Source organism: Phycodurus eques, chromosome 1 (assembly GCF_024500275.1).
Source record: "Phycodurus eques isolate BA_2022a chromosome 1, UOR_Pequ_1.1, whole genome shotgun sequence".
NCBI classification, from domain to species: domain Eukaryota; kingdom Metazoa; phylum Chordata; class Actinopteri; order Syngnathiformes; family Syngnathidae; genus Phycodurus; species Phycodurus eques.
Window position 1 is genome coordinate 23,491,916 of NC_084525.1, and position 23,682 is coordinate 23,515,597.

The 23,682-nt window shown below is 42.6% G+C and overlaps 1 protein-coding gene across 4 annotated transcripts; it reads left to right on the plus strand.

Annotated features, from left to right (window-relative positions):
* The first annotated feature begins 1,377 nt into the window (after window positions 1-1,377).
* fmnl2b (formin-like 2b) lies at window positions 1,378-21,823 on the plus strand. Of its 4 annotated transcripts, none has more exons than XM_061683639.1 (28): window positions 1,378-1,499; window positions 1,731-1,814; window positions 1,881-1,961; window positions 2,787-2,863; window positions 2,940-3,023; window positions 4,139-4,282; window positions 4,342-4,471; window positions 4,655-4,731; window positions 4,859-4,952; window positions 5,059-5,133; window positions 5,264-5,374; window positions 5,699-5,848; window positions 5,929-6,030; window positions 6,201-6,421; window positions 6,516-6,622; window positions 8,360-8,548; window positions 9,820-9,840; window positions 10,068-10,192; window positions 10,261-10,463; window positions 11,194-11,428; window positions 11,524-11,592; window positions 11,670-11,750; window positions 14,112-14,241; window positions 14,327-14,487; window positions 17,323-17,424; window positions 17,500-17,592; window positions 17,730-17,853; window positions 20,578-21,823. In XM_061683639.1, the coding sequence occupies exons 1-28, from the start codon at window positions 1,383-1,385 to the stop codon at window positions 20,664-20,666; spliced, it is 3,276 nt and encodes a 1,091-aa protein (XP_061539623.1). In that variant the 5' UTR covers window positions 1,378-1,382; the 3' UTR covers window positions 20,667-21,823. The 4 variants fall into 4 exon arrangements, with proteins under 4 accessions (XP_061539623.1, XP_061539632.1, XP_061539639.1 ...); XM_061683648.1 differs by having other exon boundaries at window positions 4,345-4,471; XM_061683655.1 differs by lacking the exon at window positions 9,820-9,840.
* The last annotated feature ends 1,859 nt before the right edge of the window (window positions 21,824-23,682 follow it).

Below are 23,682 nucleotides of genomic sequence, written 5' to 3' on the forward strand. Positions count from 1 at the left end.
ATTATTTTAAAATGTACATTAAATGGTTCATTTAATTTAAAAACATTCAGAATTTTTACATCCAGTGACTACATTTTCTAGATCATTTTGAACAATATTTCCATTTTTTGTTCACCTTACTTGGTAAGAGAAACCCAATCAAATATTTTAAACTAGAGAATGCAATATCTGTAGAAATGTTGTGTGAATGCTCAAAACCTGAAGCCAAACTGTAAAGCTGTGAACTTAATTGAAATGTTGAAAGTAGAAAGTGTGTGATGCTTGACATAAAATGTGGAAGGAATATGGAAACTTGTGAAGTATCTCACAAATATGGGAATTTGTGGAATGGCTATAGTTCTTGAGATGTCCTGAATGAGTTGAATGCTTGGAATTTGGAATAGTTTGAATCAGTCAAGAAATGTGGATGGAGGAGGGAATAATGTAAACAATGTACAAAATACATTTTGAGTTTATTCTGATTCATTACATCCATAGTACTACATTTTCGAGATAATTTTGAACAGTATTTCTGCTTTCTAATCCATTAATTTGTTTCGCTAAGAGACGGCTAATAAAAGATTTGAAAGTAGAGAATGCAATTTATGTAGAGACTTGGTGTGAATACTGAAAAGCTGGACTTAATGCTTGTAGAATTAATTGAAATGTTGAATGTGAATCAAAATGGTTTGAATCGGTCGAAAAAAATGTGGAAGGAGTAGGCAAATTTGGGAATAGGAATAGCCAATAAAACATTTAAAAATGGACTGAATGTGTGCGCGTCAGCATGCGAGGGGGCGGCGCTTATTGCAGCAGAGGCCTTATTGTTTGAGGATGCAGAGGAGCGAGGGAGGAGGGAGGGAGGGTTAGGCCAGCAGCTACACAAAGACTGGGAGCGCAAGGCAGTGAGCGGTGAAGAGACATAGACAAAGAGGAGGCGGCGACAACTCTCTTTCTTCATGTGGGGGAGGAGAGGGGGGGAGGATTAACCGGCTGATCTGCAACACGCGCTCATACACAACACACACACACACATTAGATAGGCACACCAAACACTGCTTAGCATCACCGGGATCAACATCATCACCATCGGTGGCGGGCGAGAGACAAAGAGTGAGACAGTGGAAGGGGGGTGAATTGGGACCATATCACCATCTGAGGAGAGACAGACAGACGGGAAGAGAGACAGGCATACCGGAGGAGACTGACTGCCGGACGGGAAGAGAGACAGAAGGACGGAAGAGGGAGAGACGGGAGGAGGGACAGACCCACGGCCTTCATCACCTCCAGTTCTGTTCGTGTGCTATGGCTGACCACATGTTCCTGCTGCTGTGTGTATGCTGAGCAGTCTGTCTGTGGTGGGTGTGTTTGGGTGGAAGCGTGTGTGAGTGTGTGTGTCTGTGATGGGGAACGCTGAGAGTATGGAGAGCCAGTTGGCCGTGATCAGGTCCAGAGCCGCACCGGTCCGACTCCCGATGCCTGACGCCGCCGAGCTAGAGGAAAGGTTCTCCATTGCACTGGTAACTACACAAATATGGAAAGAAATCATATGTTGCGGGGGGGGGGGGGGGGGGGGATACTACACAACAACACACATCAGTCTGATGTAGACCACTGGCTTCGGTTTATTGTTGAGGGAGCTGCGAGACGGGTACCGATTGGATCAAGATGCTTAGAGCTGGAAAGGAAAAGTCCACAGAAGGTGAAATGTCACCAGACATTTTGATTTGCAAAATTAAACTGTGTTTCAGAATTCAATGAACCTTCCTCCTGACAAGGTGCGTTTGTTGCGTTCCTATGACAATGAGAAGAAGTGGGAGCTCATCTGTGATCAGGTAGGAGCTCTTCATAAAGGTGATTTTGAATAAATGATGATGTGATATTCTATGTTGGGGATATAGGAGAGATTCCAGGTGAAAAACCCTCCGCACACATACATCCAGAAGCTGCGGGGATTCCTCGACCCGGCTGTCACACGCAAGGTAAGATGGGAGATCGAAAGCATCTGACGGAAACCTAGCAATCTCAATAGTGGAAGACTGCCTGCTGTTTTATGATTTTTGGAAATGAAAACAAATCAAATGAACTAAAGTGAATTGTTTGAAGTTTAATCTTCATCAAGACCCACCTTGGACAATCATCTTCACATGTATAAGCATCCATTCATCCATTTTCTATACGTTGTATCCTGTCCATCGCGAAGAGCTAGGCCCATCCCAATTGACTTTGGGCGAAAGTCGGACTACACCCTGGACTGGTCACCAGTCATTCGCAGGGCACACATAGAGATAACCATTCACCCTCACATTCACACTGGAACTGAACCCACGCCACCTGCACCGAACTCTGGTTAAATGTACCACAGCACCATCAGTGACTCTGCATAGGCATTGGCTGGAAATCATAACCATTGTTTCTGACTCTGAGCATCCACTAGACACAAACTGCACCCTTCAGAACCTTTCAGCACTAGACAATGTTGTCCCACCCACCTCGGTACCAGAGCCATCTTGCATCAAGTGTGTGTAGAGCAGCACTCAATGCTGGGACCAAGGCTTTTCTGTAGAGGATATATATTATCCACACAGAAATACCTAGACCTCATGAACGCCTCTTCACTTGCTACCATGATTTTATGACAAGTCCGAGTGAAGCATTTTTTATATTAGTCAGGCTCCGACCATCCTACAGATGAGCAGTCATAGAATATACGATCAAGCTAAAAACATTAGCAACCATCAATGAGCATAATAGTGATTTAGATTTTTTTGCTCGTGACAGAACTTTGTCCGTCTCTCTGTCTGCAGAAGTTCCGGAGGAGAGTCCAGGAGTCGACTCAGACACTGCGAGAACTTGAGATTTCTCTTCGCACAAACCACATCGGGTACCGTTTGCGTGGCTGCCTGTTTTGTTTATATGGGCTAAATGCTTTTATGTCTGACATGTCCGTTTACGTGCAGGTGGGTTCGAGAGTTTCTGAACGAGGAGAACCGAGGGCTGGATGTCCTGGTTGAGTATTTGTCCTTCGCTCAATATGCTGTCACGTAAGTCTGAAGAATTTTTATTCATTCATTCCATCCAAGCATTTTCTACACCTCATTAGAGTTGAAGGTGAGCTAGAGCTCATCCCAGCTGACTTTGGGCAAGAGGTCGGGTACACTCTGGACTGGTCGCAAAAGAATCATAGTGAACTGTCATGTTTTTGGAATGTGGAAGAAAGCCGGAGTACCCGCAGAAACACACGGAGCACGGGGCGAACAAGCAAAATCTGAGCTGAGATTCGAACCTCAGAATTGTGAGGCAGATGTGCGAACCACCACTCATTCATTCATTTGCTACTGCACATCCTCTTCAGGGTCACAGGAATTTGGAACCTATCCACACAAAATCTAGTTGACTATTTTTGTTGCCATGGTAACCACTGTGCAGACATTACTAGTGATCCTGTGTCTGAGTGCCAGTGATCAGATTGCGTTACATAGGGAAAAGCGACATCTTCAGATTTTATCGTGCAATTTGTCGTGTCTGTTCAACCAACTAGTCACTGACGGTGTAGTTGTACACTCGCCTGACTTTGGTGTCGGAAGCCCCAGGTTCAGTTCCCACTCAGTGACGGTATAAAATGTGAGTGTGAATCAGAATCAGAATGATCTTTATTTGCCAAGTATGTCCAAAACACACAAGGAATTTGTCTCCGGTAGTTGGAGCCGCTCTAGTACAATTTACAGAGCACTTTGGAGACATAAAGACATTGACAAAAAACAATTGTGCAAAAAGATGCAGAGTCCTCTAGCACTTAGAGCAGTTCGAATGACTAATATTGCAGTAGTCCGGTGCAATGACCATTGTGCAAAGGGCGCTGAGACTTCAAGGAGTGTACGCAGTTTAAAGTGACGAGTAGTGCGATAATCTGGGACAATGTTGGTCGTGCAAATGTTACAGATACTCCTCAATCGGTGTGCAAATGGAGCAGATGCTACTCTGGCATGAGTGGCCAGTATATGCAAATAGTGTGCCCTGCAACTGACTGGCGACCAGTTCAGGGTGTAGTCCGCCTTTCGCTCGAAGTCAGCTGGGATAGGCTGCAGCGCCCCGCAACCCTAACCAGGATAAGCGGTGTTAAAAATGGATGGATGTTCAACCAACTTTCCCCGTGCAGGTTTGATGGTGAGCAGTCAGAGTCTGGAGGAGACGCAGCTTCAATTGACTCTCCGTGGAGTCGGTCCATAGAGGATCTCCATGGCGACTGCAGTCTCCCATCCCCTTCCACCTCTGCAACCAGAGCAGCACGACACTCCATCAGGTAACAAACGGCAAAAGAGAACTGCAGGTCAGAACTCTGATCAGGTTTTCTTTTGTTAGTAGTTCCACTTTGGTAACTCGCTCCAACACGCTGCCCAGTAGTCGCACTCTAAAAAATTCCCGACTCGTCTGCAAGAAAGACGACGTCCATGTGTGCATCATGTGTCTACGAGCCATCATGAACTACCAGGTGAGACAAAATATCCGTGGCTGAAATAATCACAATCGAAAACATATATGAAGTTGTTGCCTTCATGAACTCTAAACTAGAGCTCTAAAAATAAGTCACTGTGAAAACCCAGTTACGTCACTCGTCACATGATGAGTTCTGGCAAGCTTGGAAATAATACGTGAATTGTTCTGACCTCCTCAGTATGGTTTCAACATGGTCATGTCTCATCCGCACGGGGTCAATGAAATTGCTCTGAGCCTCAACAACAGGAATGCAAGGTTGCTAGCGCACACCGTAAAATCTACAATCATACATTATACACATTACATAACAAACCATGACAACAGTATGTAGTTAAGGAACAAACAGTTGAAAGCTGAACTTCACTCTGTGTGTACCTTTCAGGACGAAAGCTCTGGTGTTGGAGTTGTTGGCTGCTGTGTGTTTGGTCAGAGGAGGACATGAGATCATCTTGTCGGCCTTTGACAACTTTAAAACTGTAAACGCATTCAGTCAAAGTCGCTTTAGATCCTTGGCTACTTCAGTAGTTGATTAATTGACTGCCATGTAGACTGATTGTCAATCGGTTGGTTGATATTTTCCAGGTGTGCTCAGAGTCCATACGCTTTGAAAAGTTGATGGAACATTTCAAGAATGAAGATGACAATATCGACTTCTTGGTAACATCAACTGTGACTTTCTTGTTAGCATGAAAACCAATGAAATATCAGTTCAACGAGCACGACTAATCGCCAAGAGTTTAGTTTGAATAACTGACTGACTTTTGTTCTTTTTGTTCTTGTTGGTCAGGTTGCGTGCATGCAGTTCATTAACATTGTGGTCCACTCAGTGGAAGACATGAACTTCCGAGTCCATCTGCAGTATGACTTCACCAAACTCAACCTAGATGACCACCTAGAGGTAGCATTTTTGGAACACGTTCCTCAGTTTGTGAAACCTGGTGTAACCCATGAACAATTTTGGTGCACCTGTGCCTCAGTTTAAGAAACTGGGCAACCCAAATTAGTGATTTGCAAACCGTTTTGTATGCATGAGCCTCAGTTTTGAAAACTTATAAACAGACTTGTGAACCCATTTTTGAATCATTTGCCTCAGTTTGGTAAACCTTATAACCTGTGAAACCATTGGCGTCAGTCACATTATCTCTGTCCAACTGGAAGTGACCTGGAGAAACACTCGTGTACACAAGAGTATCATTATCCACCTGTCTCTATTATCTGCCAGAGGTTGAAGCACACGGAGAGTGACAGACTACAAGTGCAAATCCAGGCATACCTGGACAATGTTTTTGATGTCGGGACACTGCTGGAAGATGCAGAGACTAAAACCGCAGCTCTGGAAAGAGTGGAAGAGCTGGAGGAGAACCTAAGCACTGTAAGAAAGGCTGACAAGACATAATGGCCACACAGATAACTGACTGACTAACCTTCTTACTCACATCACTCTCTACTCAGATGTCGGAGCGTCTGCTTGATGTGGAAAATGAAGCAATGCTGAAGATCGTGGAATTGGAGAAACAGCTGATGCAAACAAACAAAGAGCTGGACCAGCTCCGGGTCAGTAATGACAATGAGTAAAGCCAACTTTTCCCCGCTGTGGTGACCCTAAAAAAGCCATTTTTGTCCCTTCGTTTCACTTTTTCTCAACCTACATTTAGAACTCCATTTGAATGTTTCTACATGCTCAACCTTACACTGGACAGACTGTTTTTGTGTTGCACATGCAGGACGTGTATGCCAGTGCCAACACACAGGTGCACACATTGAGGCGGATTGTTCGGGAGAAGGACCAGACCATTCGCCGTCAGAGTCGTTTAGAGCGACAGGCCCAAGAGGCACAACAGGCAGGTGGTCCTGGAGCTCCTCAACCCCAAAGAGGAGAAGGTGATGGGGGTGTTGCCAATTCTGCCTCACCCTCACCTCCTCCCTGCGCCACTCTCTCCCCCAGGTAGTGTATTCTCCAAACTTCCTGTACACGTTTGGATTGAACACAAAAAAACTAAGTACAGTCACAGTGACAAATGCTTCATATCATGATCCAGCCCAGAGACAGTAGCCTATCATGACATGGGACCAGGAATGGGTGGCGCACCGGACATGCCAGCCCCACCCCCTCCACCTCCTCCACCACCACCAATGCCAGGCTCAGGTGACTTTGAACAGCATCATTCAAAATACTAGGGGGGGACTAACTCACATATGTGCAAGTCATAAGAAAGTCTCAAGTCTGTCCTTCTAGTTTCAAGCAAGTCATTACTTAAGTTAAGCAAGTTCTAAGTCAAGTCATACAATTTGCTCAGTCGCAACATACAGTATATTTGCACATTAGTGACTTTGCCCTCAGTGTCCGTACTTGTGTTAGTTTGCTATACCAACCAGTTTTCTCAATTAAACTTGGATATTTGACCGTCTATCGATTAGTTCAACTGTGAAGTTGACATAGCTGACCTGTCCTTGTGGTTGTTTTTAGTGACAGTTGCAGTTGGATGTCGTAGTTGCTGTGTCTCTTATCTCTGAGTTGCAAACTTGCAAACTTCTCACTTTCCTGATTTGATCAAAAACATACAGTAATCCTTGAATCCAAAAGTAATCATCTTCAGAGCTCCCTCTGTGTTACTTTCTTCATAAGTTGTCCTCTGCACTCCGCATCTTAGCATACTAGTGGGGTTATTAGGTTTGTGTGTACAGTGAATTAGCATATAAAAAAAATTTGCGAGTATTTGACGCCCACCAAAAAAGTTTTTTGATTGCCTATAGATGCCACAAGATGGTGGCAATGCACCTTTCTCCATTAAACAAGGCTATGGCCTGACTAAATGACGCTCCTCCCCTCAGTTCAACATAGTTTCTTGGCACCAAGATGCCACCAGATGATGTTGAAGGACTATTTTATACTGTATCCAACATGGCTTTGTGGAGAACAACTTCTGGACGGCTTTGAGGAAATTCTGGTCCACCGGGTGACATCTCAGCATTCATCAACACTGTGTGTAGTGGGGATGGGGCACTGTTGACCACAACTCAGGACGTTGTGAGTCAGTGGGCCAAATACTTACAGTCACCTATGGTCATGAGCTGTGGGTCATGATCGAAAGAACAAGATAATCGATACAAGTGGCGGAAATGAGTTTCCTCCACAGGGTGTCCCTTACAGATAGGCTGAGTAGCTCAGCCATCCGGAAGGGGCTCAGAGTAGAGCCGTTGCTCCTCCGCATTGAGAGGAGCAAGATAGAGGTGGCTCGGGCATCTGGTTTGGATGCCCCCTGGACGCATCCCTGGTGAGATGTTCTGGGCACATCCCACCGGGAGGACGACCCAGAACATGCTGGAGGGAATATGTCTCCTGGCTGGCTTGGAAACACCTCTGGATCCCCCTGGGAGAGCCGGACAAAGTGGCTCAGGGGAGGAAAGTCTGGGATTCTCTGCTTCGGCTGCTGCCCCTGCGATCTGACCCCAGATAAGCAGAAGAAAATGGATGGCTAGATGGATGGATAGATGTATATGGCTTTGTCCTGAGCACAAAAACAACAAATGAGTTTTTCAGCGAATAACAGATGACAGCTTACCCCCCAAAAGTCTATTTATATGCAAATGCACAATGATGACTGTGGCGGTGAGGGGGTCATTGTACTCCAACAAAAATTACCAGGAAAGTACTAAAAACATGCAAAACTCAATTAAGTCTCATTAAAACCAAGTCACGGTAGAGTCTTTTAAGTTTTAGCCAAGCAAGTTCCAAAATTGCCATCTTCAAGTAATTATTCATTCATATCATTCGAGTCCTATCTCTGTTCATTACAGTAAAAAAAATTGTATCTACTGTATGTCACCTCCAAGTGCTTCCTGTCCACCATGGACCAACAGTGGAATGTCTTCTTCTTTTAAGTGTCCAATGGGTTGTACCCTGCTCCTCCACCGCCTGCTCCTCCTCCTCCTCCCCCGCCCCCTCCCCCTCCTTGTCGGACCAGCGAGCTCTCTTCTACCCTCCCGATGCCTCCACCTCCTCCGCCAGTGGCCCCGCCACTTCCGGGTTCAGGAGGGTCACCCACCGTCATCTTCAACTCGGGGCTAGCAGGTGAGCGTAGATTAAGGTCTACGTATATTCTATCCTACAGCTGCGATTGTCAAAGTGTGGTATGCAAAACAACCACTGCCTATGTATAGTTCAGTTGTATTTAACTTTTAAGCTTAATACATTTGCCCTCAATCTTGAGGAAAGGTTTGTTTTTAATCATTTATTTAGTTATTTTTTTTATTTACCTTTATGTGCAATACATTTTGGGTAATTCTTTTAATGACAGTTTTTACATTCCCGTATTTAAGAGCAGCGTTAATATTCAAACGGTGCCTACTATGCTACTGTGTTTAAATGTTGGTCATGATGGCGGTCAGTGATGTACCTGAAAGAGTTTAATGAATGAAAGTTCATGACTAATTCATATTTTGTGCGAACATGAACTGAACTTAGTTAATTGCTGCCTGATGAACGTAATTGAGAAAGCGGTCATTCATTTTCATTCAAGAATGCCAGGTTTTGTCAGGGATTCAACTGATTAAGTGCGGCCGCGGCCGGCATTCATGGCAGGCTCGTCGCAGCTGCGTGAGAAGGCAAGGTGCGTTCAGGGACACTGCGTAACAGGGAGTAAATGTGTTCTTCGGTGGTTCTTTTGTAATACAGTACATACTTTTTAAAATTACTAGGAAAATTATTATTTGAATCAGAATGCTTTAGTTTAAACTGTACGATTACACTGTCCTGATATGGAATTTATTTTCTTTTGTAATATAAAAATAGATTTAAAAAAAATATATTTTGTTAATAAAGTCAGCCAGAGCTCCGAGGAATGCAAAGTTATTAATGTCCTTTAACCATCGTTCCTGTCAAATGTGTTGCGTGTTTTTCTTTGCACATTAAGGACAACACTGTTTTAATTCCTCATTTTAAAAAAGACCATTCAACCAACACATTTCTCCTCATGTTTTTGAGATTGTCGGGTGAAAGCTGTAGCTGGCTACTAGTGTGGACTGAATGGGTGGCAACAATAGGAAAATAAAATGCCAGTATTTTGAGGGGTATAGCCCGTCAGCAACATACTGTATTGAGAAAAAAGCAACAATAACTATGAACTGGTTGATTTTTGGAATGGTGAGCTTCGGTCCACATTTTGAATTATGAACTATGAACTGAACTTTGAAGTAGTTCGCGTAGAAAATGAACTTTCCCAACGTTGATGGCGGTACTTGGATAGCTAAGTATTTTTTGGGGAGAGTTTGAGAAACACTGTCCAACCAAATGTCACTCTGATTGTCACTTACAAGTGTGCTCTCTTTTTTTCCTGCTGTCAGAGGGACCACTCAAGTTATTCTGTATGTTTACTGACTGCACCCATACTTAAAGCAATCGTCACTTGTCAGTCACCTGTCAATCATTTGTCTATCATCCTTGTGTGAACCTTTTATCGCCTCCACCTGTCACTCACCTATCCATCTTACAATTGTCAGTCAAGACATTGTCCATAAACCACTAAGCCTTGTTTAAAAAGAAACACTACAATGTCTCTTACAATAACTGATCTGATTGCTCACTTGTGCAGCGGTTAAGATAAAGAAGCCAATCCAGACCAAGTTTCGGATGCCAGTCTTGAATTGGGTTGCTCTGAAGCCAAGTCAAATCAACGGTACAGTCTTTAATGACATTGATGACGAAGCCATCCTGCAGGTAACCTTCAATTACCCAGTCGAGTTAGAAAATGCAGATCCAGCTGTTACCGGTTTGTTTGTGTCCAGGATCTGGATGTGGAGGGCTTTGAGGAACTTTTTAAAACAAAGGCCCAGGGTCCAGCGATGGACTTAACTCTGTCCAGACAGAAGCTTCCACAGAAAGCTCCTTCTAGAGTTTCTTTGCTGGACGCCAACAGAGCCAAGAATCTGGCGATCACACTGAGAAAGGCCGGTCAGGGTCCAGAGGTCATCTGCCGTGCCATCCACATGTAAGACTCACATAGACAAATGCTCAGCTGCAGAGGGGCCAAAAGTACTCACACCCTGTAAGGTGAAAATAAATGTCTTCTAAATTTGACAAACCACAGAGAAGACTGTTGTTAACAACACACCAAATTTGAATGATTAAAAAAATTGACAAGTCTATAAAATGAGGCTTCAGGATGGTGAAAAATCAGGCCGTTCTCTGCCTTTTCAAACGCTGTGGGCATGTCCACTGAATGTGCTGAAACCACGCCCCGCTCAACTGTCACCTGTCAATCAAATACCACTGCTACGACCTGGAAAAATGGATGCGACTTCTTCTAGCATCTTTCTTATGCCTACAGATAACTACATGTTAGAACCTAAAGCCTCCCATAGCTGGAATACTGTGTACTGTATCTCACCGGGTCGTCGCGGGGCTTTTCCACTCTGCTACGACACGCTTTAAAGCGGCGATGCCAGCCCGAAGCCCCGGTCCACACCCTGGCTGTCAAGTGCGACTTTTTTTTTTTTTTTTTTAATTTCCCTTTGAGTTTCCACCTTTCTCTGCATGATGTGCGCACCCACGGCTGACAAAAAAAAAAAAAAAAAAAAAAAGTAGCACGCCTTCATATAAATGTCTGGAAAAAAAGTACTCGGGTAAAGTACCTGAAAAGTCTACAGTACTTGGGTACAGTAACAAAATATTTGTACTTCAATACACGTCTGTAGCTTAGCTGGATTGTGCTTATTCAGGTTTGACCTGCGGACGATTCGAGTGGACTTTGTGGAGTGTCTGATGCGTTTCCTGCCAACTGAAGCTGAGATAAAGCTTCTCCGGCAGTATGAGAGAGACCGAAAACCTTTGGAGGCGCTGAGTGACGAAGATAGCTTCATGATCCAGTTCAGTCGCATTGAAAGACTCAACCAGCGCATGTCCATCATGACCTTCATGGGAAACTACAGCGACAATGTACAACTCTTAACACCGGTATGTCGTACATGGAAACGTAGACACAAGCGACGAAGTACAAGAGTTGGCATGACAGTGTAGTTTCTTTCTAAAAATCTCACATTTCCTTGCAGCAACTCCATGCCATGATTGCAGCATCTGTTTCGATAAAATCATCTCAAAAACTGAAGAAGATACTCGAGGTCAGTTTGTTTCCATTGTTAGTGTGCGCTCGCCACTATCCTAATCATTTTGACTTGCTGCTGTTTTGTTGTTACAGATCATCTTAGCTCTTGGGAACTACATGAACAGCAGTAAGAGAGGTGCTGTGTATGGCTTCAAACTACAGAGCTTAGACCTGGTAACACACACAGACACGGACACAAACACAAGGGGCTGGGGCGGGGGTCTGGAGGTCTAAAAAGTTTCGAAAAAGTCTTACGGAAGGTATTTTTCAAAACCTGGTCAAATATGTTCTTTTTCGGAAGAATTCTTGTTTTATGTCTGAATTAGTTTTGGATCAAAGGTGAATGCAGAAGGAGCACGTTGTTAGCCAAGGTGTCGTATGTAGAGATAGAAATTCACTTCTAGAACAATTTGTCGTAATTTTTATTTTCAATATTTTGTCAATAACGTTACTGCAGGGCGGCTATTGCAGTATGTTATGTAATAGGATAAAATAATTCTCCATATGGTTCAATTGCACAACATAATCAGTACGCTATAATGGTAATCGTTAATATGTTATGGCTTCAATATTTCTTATTTTAATGTTTTTATTGCATCGGCGTTGTAATGGCGGAGGCAGTTGCAGCCTAAATCAAAGAATATGAGATTTTGACATGCCATCGACAAAAATATCGGTCTATGGAATGATTCTGTTTTTAACCTTGGTTAAATCTATTAAATCAGATTAATCAGATCTCAAAAGTCAATTCATCCTCCGCACACTATTTTGCAAATAAATATCATTGCTGATAGATTGAATTGGATAGTTAATGCATGGACAATAGTTTAGATTTCTATTTTGTGACTGTAGTTGGATAGATGCCTTCTCTTGCATGATATTAATATTATGTATTTATAGTTCCTATATCCACTATTGCTACTGAAATGATGGAAATGTCCCCATTGTGGGACTAATAAAATTATTAAGAATAATAATATTCATACATATATAATATATACATACCAAGCAGCTTTTTTTCCTCTCTCTCTTTTTTTTTTAAACAATATAGTGTTTCTTTTCATCAAATTCATTTGTGAAATTTTCATTACGGTGGCTGGACACAGCGCCGTACTGGCCGGTAGTGTCGGGCGCTAGATTCCCAACAGCCCCCAGTATCCAGAACAATCGGTGTCAGCGTTCAGTGATTTAAGTAACAAAATACGGATGTTCCTCAGCATTTGACAGTTCTGCATATAATGGAAGGTTTTACCTGCTGAATTAAAAAGGAGCTGATATCCTGGCAGGAAGGATGAGAGTCCAAGGAAGCTTTCTTTTGACTGTTCTTAGTCTCGATGTTTAGAGCTCTTGGATCAGTTGGGCTTAAAACCCCAAATATTTCATTTTCTCTGGACCAATAAGAGTGGAACTAGACAATTTCATAAAGCTTTGATATCTTCTAAGGTATGCAAAAACTGCATAAGGCTTTTTGGTTTCTTGGCATACTTTGAGAAGGAAGTCACCTACTTTTTTTTTTTTTACAGGATAAATTGCAGATTATGACTGCATACCGGATCTACTGTATCCCCTGTCCAAAATTAGAACCGTTATTAAAGCACACAAACCCATTTCTATTATTTAATTCCATCACCCAGTGAGAATGGATACGAGAGTCAACAAGGCATCGGACTGATAAGCACGATCGATAATGGAATCGGAATTGTGAAATGTTGATCAATTATTCTTTGCGTACCGGTAGAGGGAGCCCTCTATCACTGGCATTCTTAAGAAGTTTGTCACAAGGGTCCTGAGTGACTTGAAATATTATATTATCACGATATTTGGCCAACAATAACATTGTGTGACATAAGTTATTATATAATAATATACTTGGATAGCAATCTATAATGCATTACAATAATGTTTGGGGGAAAAAAAGTGTTGGCACACGTGTGGTGTTCTGTGCTCTTGCACACCATGCGTACATAACAATAAGAATTTGAATTAGGCGGATGTAGAAATGGAAATGTGCCTTCACAGTCATCAATGAATGTTTAATGTAAAAGTTTAAACAGACCTGCCCCAGCTAAACTGCATGGGAAGCTAATGCAGCGCCCCCATCTGTGGGTTTTATAGTGACTATAGCGAAGTTACATTTTGTAGTTGTTGTGTTTAGGTTTGAGTTTCAAAACTTACATTGGTATCATTCTCTTTCTCAGAATGTTCAAAAGCAATATTTGAATCCAAAATATAATCTTCCCTCTATGATACTTCCTTCATGGCGTGGCCTTTGCCATCATATCATACTAGTGGGTTGCTAATTACCTATCATACACAAAACAACTGACACACTACCATGAAAATGTGACTTTTAAATGTAAACACGCAAGACTTGTCAAGTGATGTAGTTCAAAGACAAACGTCGAGTCTCATGAATATCAAGTCACAGTCACGTTAAGTCTTTCGTAAGTTTTAGCCGAGCTAAGTCTCAAGTCCTAAAATTGGTGATTCAAGTCTGGCTGCTACTGAATGTTGCCTGTTTTTACGTGGTTTCAGCTCCTGGAGACCAAGTCGACTGACAGAACACAGACGTTGCTACACTACATCAGCAACGTTGTCAGAGAGAAATATCCCACAGCGGCGCTCTTCTACAACGAGCTTCACTACGTAGACAAGGCAGCCGCAGGTTAGACGTGGACCGATGACGGCATGTCTGTCTAGCGTCGCATCATATGCGACCATATACATGTGTGTATGTATGTGTCTTCCAGTGAGTCTGGAAAATGTGTTGTGCGACGTAAAGGAGCTGCAGCGAGGGATGGAACTCACCTGGCGTGAGTTCAGCGTTCAGCACAACGCCACCTTGAAAGATTTCATCAGCAGGCACGAATCACGACTCAGCAAGCTTCAGGAGGATGCACGCATTGCCCAGGCACGCACGCGCACATGCACACACATACTAGTGCAGTGATTCCCTACCACTGTGAGAGATCACCAGGTGTGGCGCTAAAATGATCCAATTTAACAAAATTGTTCCAAAAATAATAATAATAGTTATTATTATTATTATGATTATTATTGCCATCTAGTGGAAGAGCATTTTATTGCTCAGCCTGTCACGATATGGTATGTTGCTGGCATGGATAGATGAGCAAAAATACAACTGGTTCACTGTACAATATTTGCAGTAAATAATAATAATATAGTCATGTTATATTATAGTACTATAGTTATTATCATTATGATTAATTATTATTAATAATAATAATGTTATTATTGTAATACTTATTATTATTATTATATAATTATAGTATTAATATTAATGATGACCATAATACTATTATTACCATTTAAAAATTATATTATATTCATATAATTATCATTATTATTATTTAGTACAAATATCGTACAGTGAACCAGTTGTATTGTTGCCCATCTAGCCATGCCAGCAACATACTGTATAGTGACAGGCTGAACAATTAAATGCTCTTCCACTAGATGGCAGAAGATGCAACTAACCTGTGTATGCACCTGTTGCATATCATACAACAGAATAATAGATGTGTTCAACTTTATGAGTAAATTGAGATAAGATCATCTTTATTTCAACAAACAGTGGTGTCCTTGAAATACGAGTTTAATTCCTTCCGTGACCACGCTTGTAATGCAAATAAAATGTATATACAGCAAAAAAAAGCAAAACTTTAAATCACCCATCAAGCACGGCCAGTGGCAGGCCTCGCAGCGGCACGGTCGACACCAGCCGACTCAATTCCTCTAAGGAGTGGAAAAACAAAAATAAAGCAAAATAGAAGCAAATATATATATATATATACAAAGTGTACAGTGTGATATAGTAACAAGTTAAATATTACATGACATCATAGCACTTGGGGAATAAAAGGTCCATAAAAGGCAAGTGAGCGGATATGCTCTAAAACTCGAGAACTTGCATGAAGAAAAATGGAATCGCCTGAATGCCAAGGCATCAGAAAAACTTGTCTTTTTGAATAAATGAAAATATAAATACATGTAGATGACTATAGATGTGATTTATTGTTGTCAGATTTGTAGTGGAACTGTGTGAGGCTTAGGCTCATCTCCCTATTGCATTTTCCAGCTGATAAATTACATCTATAGTCATCTGAAAGATTCTGTTGCACAATCTATGTATATTGGTATGTCATCTCAGTAAAATAGATTTTTATTTTTTTTATTTTTTCAAATTTCTTGAACTCTACCTGTACACTGTATAATAAAACTCCCTACCTCAAAGATTGTCTGCAGCCAGGTTGGCATTGCAAATGAGAATCAGTTCTCAATTGCCTCACCTGGATAGAGGGTTAGGTTTTAAAGGTATCAAAAATATTTGAAATTTAGATAGAAAATAAGACATTGACAGCTTTAAATACTAGCATTTTTTTAGATGCAGTAGGTGTCAGTATTGAGCAACATCAACCTCATTTGCTTAAGCTACCTTGAATTAATTAGTGTGATGGAAACACAAGCCACATGGGCCATCGGAATCTTTTGCTACCAGGACCTCCTGCTACCAGTTCCTGGGGTGGTTGGTAGAAAAGCCCCTTATAATATTGTGCTGAATAAAAAAGTATACAGAGCTATGACATAATTAAACAAAAAAGAAATTGAACAATTTTTGTCACATTTTTTTGCTTCAGTTCAATGGACATTGTGCTGCTCCTTCTGTGGTGTGTGCCTTGGCCACCTGGGGGCAGTATAATATAGACATACAGATTTACTGTACAAGGAGCCGGTCTCAGCTCCTCAGTAAGCCACATCAATACAGTGTTGTTGGTCTTCACAAAGGATAAAGAATATATTCCCGTGAGTATTCTTGTTCTTATTTAAGTCTACATTACATGTGTCGCTCCACCGTTTGTTTTCAAATAGTTTAAAGGGTTATAACTTGGTGACTATCAATGCTATTTGTTAGCCGGTCTATGGCGTTTCCCATTATGTCCTAATTAACATTAAGCTCGTGGACTGAAAGGCAAACTTATGAGTTTGTTTGAAATACACAACGTGTAATTCTCTTTGCTTTATGTTTAGCTTGAGTGTGAACTTCAACTGGGAGTGGCATTAAACAGCTTTAAGCCTTTTTTTTGGAAGAATTGTTCACAATTTGCCAAACAGCTGCTTGTTGTGAAGTGAGTTGAGCTCACTGCAAATATACACCACTCGTATCTCAAATGTCTTGTATCCCGAAAAACTTGTGGGTCAGGTCACTCGTATCTCAAGGCACCACTGTATACACCTTTTTTTTTTTTTTACATTTTTGTTTGGTGGTGTGCTGTGAGCGGCACAGTGGCCGACTGGTTAGAGCGTCTGCCTCACAGTTCTGAGGACCGGGGTTCAATCCCCGGCCCCGCCTGTGTGGAGTTTGCATGTTCTCCCCGTGCCTGCGTGGGTTTTCTCCGGGCGCTCCGGTTTCCTCCCACATCCCAAAAACATGCATGCTAGGTTGACTGAAGACTCTAAATTGCCCACAGGTGTGACTGTGAGTGTGAATAGTTGTTTGTTTATGTGTGCCCTGTGATTGGCTGGCAACCAGTTCAGGGTGTACCCCGCCTCCTGCCCGATGATAGCTGGGATAGGCTCCAGCGCTCCCGCGACCCTTGTGAGGAATATGTGCCTTGGCTCATTATGTGCCTTGGCTCAATGCAGGTTAGGAAACACTGCACTACTGTCTTTCAATCACATATTGAAATCGAAATATTCTCAGAGTGTTTATTTGAAATCTCTGAAGGATGCTTTCGAAGATGTGGTGAAATTTTTTGGGGAGAGCTCCAAGACCATGCCGCCATCCGTCTTCTTCCCCATCCTTGTTCGTTTCATCAAAGCTTACAGGGTGAGTGACTCCAAAATAGTCTTGCAGCCTGTGAGTCAGTGAGGTTATGTGAGCTGTGGCGACTCGTGTGTTCAGCTGGCCGAGGAGGAGAATGAACAGCGACGGCGTCAGGAGCAGATGATGTTGGAGAAACTGGAACAGGAGGAGCAGCAGGACGTAGAGACCAAGGTAAGACCAAGATCTCTGACAGGTGTTCGGTCATATGAAGGGGGAAAACAAATGTTGGAATTTATGTAGGAATTTACATTCTGAAAGTGTTAAGGCAGCAGCGGGCCTGTTGTTTAAAAGTCATGCTTGTCCCCCAGTCGCCGTCTCACAAGGGCAAACGCCAGCAGCAGGAGCTCCTGACAGAGCTGAGACGACGACAAGGAAAGGACAGCCGCCACGTTTACGAGGGGAAGGATGGCGCCATCGAAGACATCATCACAGGTAAATGACCTCTGACCTCACGACATCACAGGTAAACAGCATGAGGAATTATGACTTGTTTGATTTCTGAATTTAAAAACGAGAAAAGGAAAAAAAAGACTTGTAAAGCTAATATGTGTTTTTTTAATGTCCTTTAGATAGCCTACAACGTACAATATTTTTTTTATTTTTAGCCCTCTGAGCTCAATGCTGGCCATTTGTGTCCACCTCGTTTCCTTTTTTGGAAACTATTTTAAATCTGTTAGTTCAAATGTGGTGGCACGGTGGCCCGACTGGTTAGCACATCTGCCTCACAGTTCTGGGGACCGGGGTTCAAATCCCGGTCCCGCCTGTGTGGAGTTTGGATGTTCTCCCTGTGCCTGCGTGGGTTTTCTCCAGCCACTCCGGTTTCCTCCCATGCCCCAAAAAAACACATGGTAGGTTGATTGAAGACTCTAAATTGCCCTTAGGTGTGAATGCGTGCGCGAATGGTTGTTTGTTTCTATGTGCCTTGCGATTGGCTAGCGACCAGTTCAGGGTGTACCCCGCCTCCCGCCCGAAGATAGCTGGGATAGGTTCCAGCACGCCTGCGACCCTTGTGAGGATAAAGCGGTACAGAAAATGGATGGATGGATAGTTCAAATCTAAGAAAACATCCCAAGGGTGGGATTTCTTTTCAGATTTTATCATTTCAAAATTCTGCTCTTTAACTGTATCAGTAGTATACTGTTAAGACTAAACTGTATTGTTTGTGTCTATCGTGGCCATCTTTATATGTTTGTGGACAAGGGAGTGTCCATCCATCCATCCATTTTCTGTACCGCTTACCCGAACTAGGGTCGCGGGCGTGCTGGAGCCAATCTCAGCTATCTTCGGGCGATAGGCGGGGTACACCATGAACTGGTCGCCAGCCAATCGCAGGGCACATAGAAACAAACAACCATTCGCGCACACATTCACACCTCCGGGCAATTCTTCAATTAATTGAGTCTTCAATTAACCTACCATGCATGTTTTTGAGTTGTGGGAGGAAACCGGAGTACCCGGAGAAAACCCACGCAGGTACATCGAGAACCTGCAAACTCCACACAGGCGGGGCTGGGATTTGAACCCCGATCCTCAGAACTGTGAAGCAGATGTGATAACCAGTCGTTCACCGTGCCGCCGACAAAGGAGCAATTCTGTTTATTTTTTCACTTTCAGAAAGAGGTGTTTAATGCCTTACTGAACTCCACAATGGAGCAAATGAATAATGCAATTTTGATTTTAAAAGTCAAGATACCCCTGCTGACCATGGAAAATAATGACATTTTAATTTAAGAAGTGGAAGCTCCCTCTGCTGACTGTTGCAAGACTGTACTACTAGCAATATAAGAAAACAAGGTCTTCCTGAGAATTTATAGAAATGTCATTTTTTGGTTTATTTACAACCTGTGCATTGGGTAAACAAACTACAATGAGAAGGGTGGGAAAAAAATAAAAATCCATGAATACTTTATACTAGTGACAAAATCTGATGTTAGTTAAAAACTTAATGCAGTAAAAGAAAAGAATAGGAAAAAAAAGAAGACCGTGGGGTCTATATTCGTAGACTGCACATCATGCATTGGAGCACAAGTGGTGCGCGTCTTGATATTGGTGCCAGCGCAAGGCTCGCTGCATGAGTTTTGCCTGTTTGGCAGAACGATCACTGCCAAACTTGTCCTTTGACAACGTGAGCTTTTGGTTACTAGGACCCTATTTTCAGTGATGAATCTTAATTTGCATGCAAGCGCGTTGGCAGACCCATCTGCGCCCAGCTGGGTGGTGTTAGTGGAGCGAGGGTGTGCTCTTGGAGATGCGCTTGGCTAAGTGACATTATGATGTCAAAAAGTTCGTCTAAACTTACACCTAATACCACGTCTAAGTTGTGGCGCGGGGGTCTAACCCAAAATATTGGTGAATCTGCTCGGGGTACTTGCAGCCAGACAGCCAAGCGAGGTCCTCAGACGTGCAGTGGATGACATTTATTTCAACAGTGGGCATCCAAACCGCTTCATCATTGTAGAAATCAATTCGATGAATGCATTATTGTCATCGTTATTATTTATTGTCATCATTATTATATTTTTTTTAATCTACGGACTGGCCGGCACACCTCGATGGGGGTGAGGGGGTGGGGGCAATTGTCAGAGATAGATCATTGAGGTCTGCGGACGCATTTATGTAAGTCGGCAGCGATTTTTCATCAGCCCATTCTTTATTTAATAAGGACATACCGCTAAAATTCATTGCAATTCATTCATTGCTCTGAGTCCTCTTCCACATACAGTATATTCCACCTATTCACTTCATGGGAATGAATGAATGAAGCTGCTTTGATTGATGGCGAATAAAGTCTGCTGTGTTTACTCCCACCGGCACAGACAGTTCCTTTTCTTGAATAGACGAGCTGCACGCATCTGCGAGATTACGACATTCTACCAACCTGCCTCATTGCGCCGCACCAGATTTACACTAGCCAGGAAAATAGAGGCCCGAGTCTGTACATGACCAAAAAGGGTCACAAATAAGATGAAAGTGAAGCAAAATTCAGCAAGGGTTGAGGGTCAATATGATTAGTAATTTGGCATTCCTGTTTTGCATTGTTGTTTTCATTGTGGAGACTACTGAAACTGTTCATTTCCCTTGTGGATGAAAACGCTATCTATCTAGGTAGCTATCCTGTTTGCAATTCCAATGGCCATTTTCCCCTCTTTCCCGCAGCTCTGAAAACCGGCCCCTTCACAGCACGGTCGGCCAAACGTAGCTCTCGATTCTTCTGCGACCCTGCCCACCCCGAAGAACACTACTGAAATGGCAGAGATGATGCTCGTCATTGCCTTGCCCGCCCTGAATTAATGGAAACAATAAGCACTTTGAACATTTCGACTCGAGGAAAACAATAACTTCATGTGCGCCCTGGTCTCGTAAGGGTTTGTGAACGCTGGATTTCCTGAACCAAGTCCTTGTACAAATTGCATTGTGGAGAATTTATCCACTCATGTACGCTGCTCAATCAACGGAGTACCCGATTCTTTTGTCTTTGACAGTTGTGTCCAGATGTTCACCAACTGAACTTTGTTTTTGTTTTTTGTTTGATGATGAGTGCAGCAGAGCTGGGAGAGGAAAAAAAAAAAAAAAAAAAGCAGCACAAAGCACATGCACATGCTGATGTCTTGCCGTCCCCAGCTGAGTCCTACCAAATTCTGGATAAGAATATGTGAGTGTAGTAGTGAAAGCTTTCCTGAGTCTTGCGAGTGAGTCAGAGTTTTGGTCGGACTCGGGAGGCTTGTTAAGTGAAATGCGTACAGGGTTCTACTACTAGTTTGTACTGTATTTAAACTATTACCAACCAAATGTGACTTCAGGTTTCATTAAATGAAACATTGTAAAATCCAGCAATCAAAGCCCCTTAAAAAAAACAATTCATCTGTGACTTACTGTTACTCATGAGCAACCTTTCTTTCATTCACCTGAAGTCTTACTAGCTGGCTACTCTGCTAGCTTGCACATATGAGGGGTGTCAGAAAAGTTCCATGACAAGGTGTCACAAAAGATATACTTCAAACACAAACTATGAGATTCTCCCTTCGATGTAGGCCAGACTATCAACCAGCAAGTCTACGAAGAGATTCTGCAGCGTTTGCGTTGTTCCTTGGCGAGAAGAGGTGGGAATTGTGGCAGGAACTTTTCTGACTCACCTCGCACGTAACATCGAAAACAAGTTCTTCGTTTCTGTCTGACATCACTTGCTCACCGTGGAAGCTCCCCTGCAGCCTTGAACAACCCCGAGTCAGACAACCCGTTTCCCACCTGCTTGTTTCTTAACCATCAGAGACTCCAATGTTGCCCTGAATCGTCTTTTCAGTCACACAAAAGAGCACAACGTTTTCTACATTTTGTAGGTTCTCTGGTTTTGTTGTTACTGTTGTTGAGTCTATATTTGGTGTAAATAAATAAAACACATTGTTACAACGTTATTTTCTTGTTCATACGTTAATTGCTCTGATTGAGAAAACTTTGTTGATCATCGCTTGATTAAACGAGTGTTTCCTAAACTTCATTGACCCAAGACACACGTTTGACATTAGAGAAATCATGGCACACCACAAACAAAATGTCACACAAAGTAGGTTACAAGGGGTCATTCCAGAATTGGAGTAGGCCTACAATTTACACACCAACACTTTGGGAGAAAAAAAAAAAGAAACAAGGCAGCTTTATTTATAAAGCATATTTCATGCACAAGGTGCTCGTGTGCTTTACATGAATAAAAGTACATTTAAAAGCAAAGAGCAAAAACATTTAAAAACAGTAAAAAATAGATGACTACTAAAATTAATATAAAAATGTACATTACAAGTAAAAGATTATTTGTAAAAGATTTTAAAGTGCTTTAAAAGAATTCAATCATAAGCATGAGAAAAAAGAAGAGTTTTTAACCTGAATTTAAAAACATTCACACTTGGGGCTGACTTCACTTATTCCATTGCAGGATGACAGCTAAATGCTGCTTCGCCATGTTTGCTTTTGACTCTGTGCTCCGCTATCTGACCTGAGTCATCAAATCTCAGAGCCCTACTAAGTTTATGTTCCCTTAGCATTTTTTTTATGTATTCAGGACCTAAACCATTTAGTGATTTATAGCTGGCATCCAGTGGAGAGACTTTAGACTTTGAGTTACTGTATATGCTCTGATCACTTTACTCTTTATCTGCCAACTATGTCAAAAACTTAAAAAAAAGAAGGAATTTGTCTCCGGTAGTTGGAGCCGCTCTAGTATGACAATAGACAACCATTTTGACATTAAATACTTTTGCGCCTCATTTCCTGTTCATGAAGGGTCAACGCAGAATTCAGAGGTCCCATGGTGGTCGGTGGTACGGCTCGGTGGGTGTGGGGTGTGAAAGTGTCCTCTTCAAATCTGCAGTAGAAGGTGTTTAAGTCGTCAAGTAGTCCTCTTTTGTTCTCCGCTTGGGGGGATGGTCCCTTGCAGTTGGTTAGCGATTTTAATCCTCGCCACTGACTTGGAGTCGTCGACAGTCAAATGTTTTTCCGGCTTTTCTGCATAATTTCTCTTTGGGATGTGAATTTTTTTTTTGTCAGATGATCTCTGGCGCGATTGTACAGGGCTCTGTCCCCACTCCGATAGGGGTCCTCTTCAGCCTGGCGAAGTTGCTTAAGTTTGCCAGTGAACCAGGGCTTGTTGTTATTGAATGTGCGAAACATCTTTGTTGGTACACACACATCTTCACAGAAACTGATATAGGATGTGACACTGTCCGTATATTAATGCAGCCCTATGGGGCGCACAAGCCAGTGCAAACTGTAGGCCCGTCCAGAGCAAGTATAAATGCAGAGGGTTGCGTCAGGAAGGGTATTCGGCTTAAAACTTTGCCAAACAAATATGAGCGTTCATCCAAGGAATTCAATACCGGATTGGGCGTTAACAACGTCCGCCCCCGGCACAGTTAACCTGCGGGGCGCCGGTGGAAATTTAGCTACTGTGGGTCGAAGACAAAGGAGAGGTGGAAAGCAGGTTCTCAGGCAGAGAGAGAAGAGGAAATCACATAGTCTAGAATTGAATGTGGGGACTTAGAATGTTGAGACTTTGACAGGACAATCTCAGGAGTTGGTTGACATGATGATTAGGAGAAAGGTTGATATATTGTGTGTCCAGGAGACCAGGTGGAAAGGCAGTAAGGCTAGAGGATTAGGGGCAGGGGGCAGGCTTTAAATTATTTTACCACATTGTATATGGGAAGAGAAATGGAGCAGGGTTTGCTTTAAAGGGAGAGTTAGCTAAGAATGTCTCGGAGGTGAAAAGAG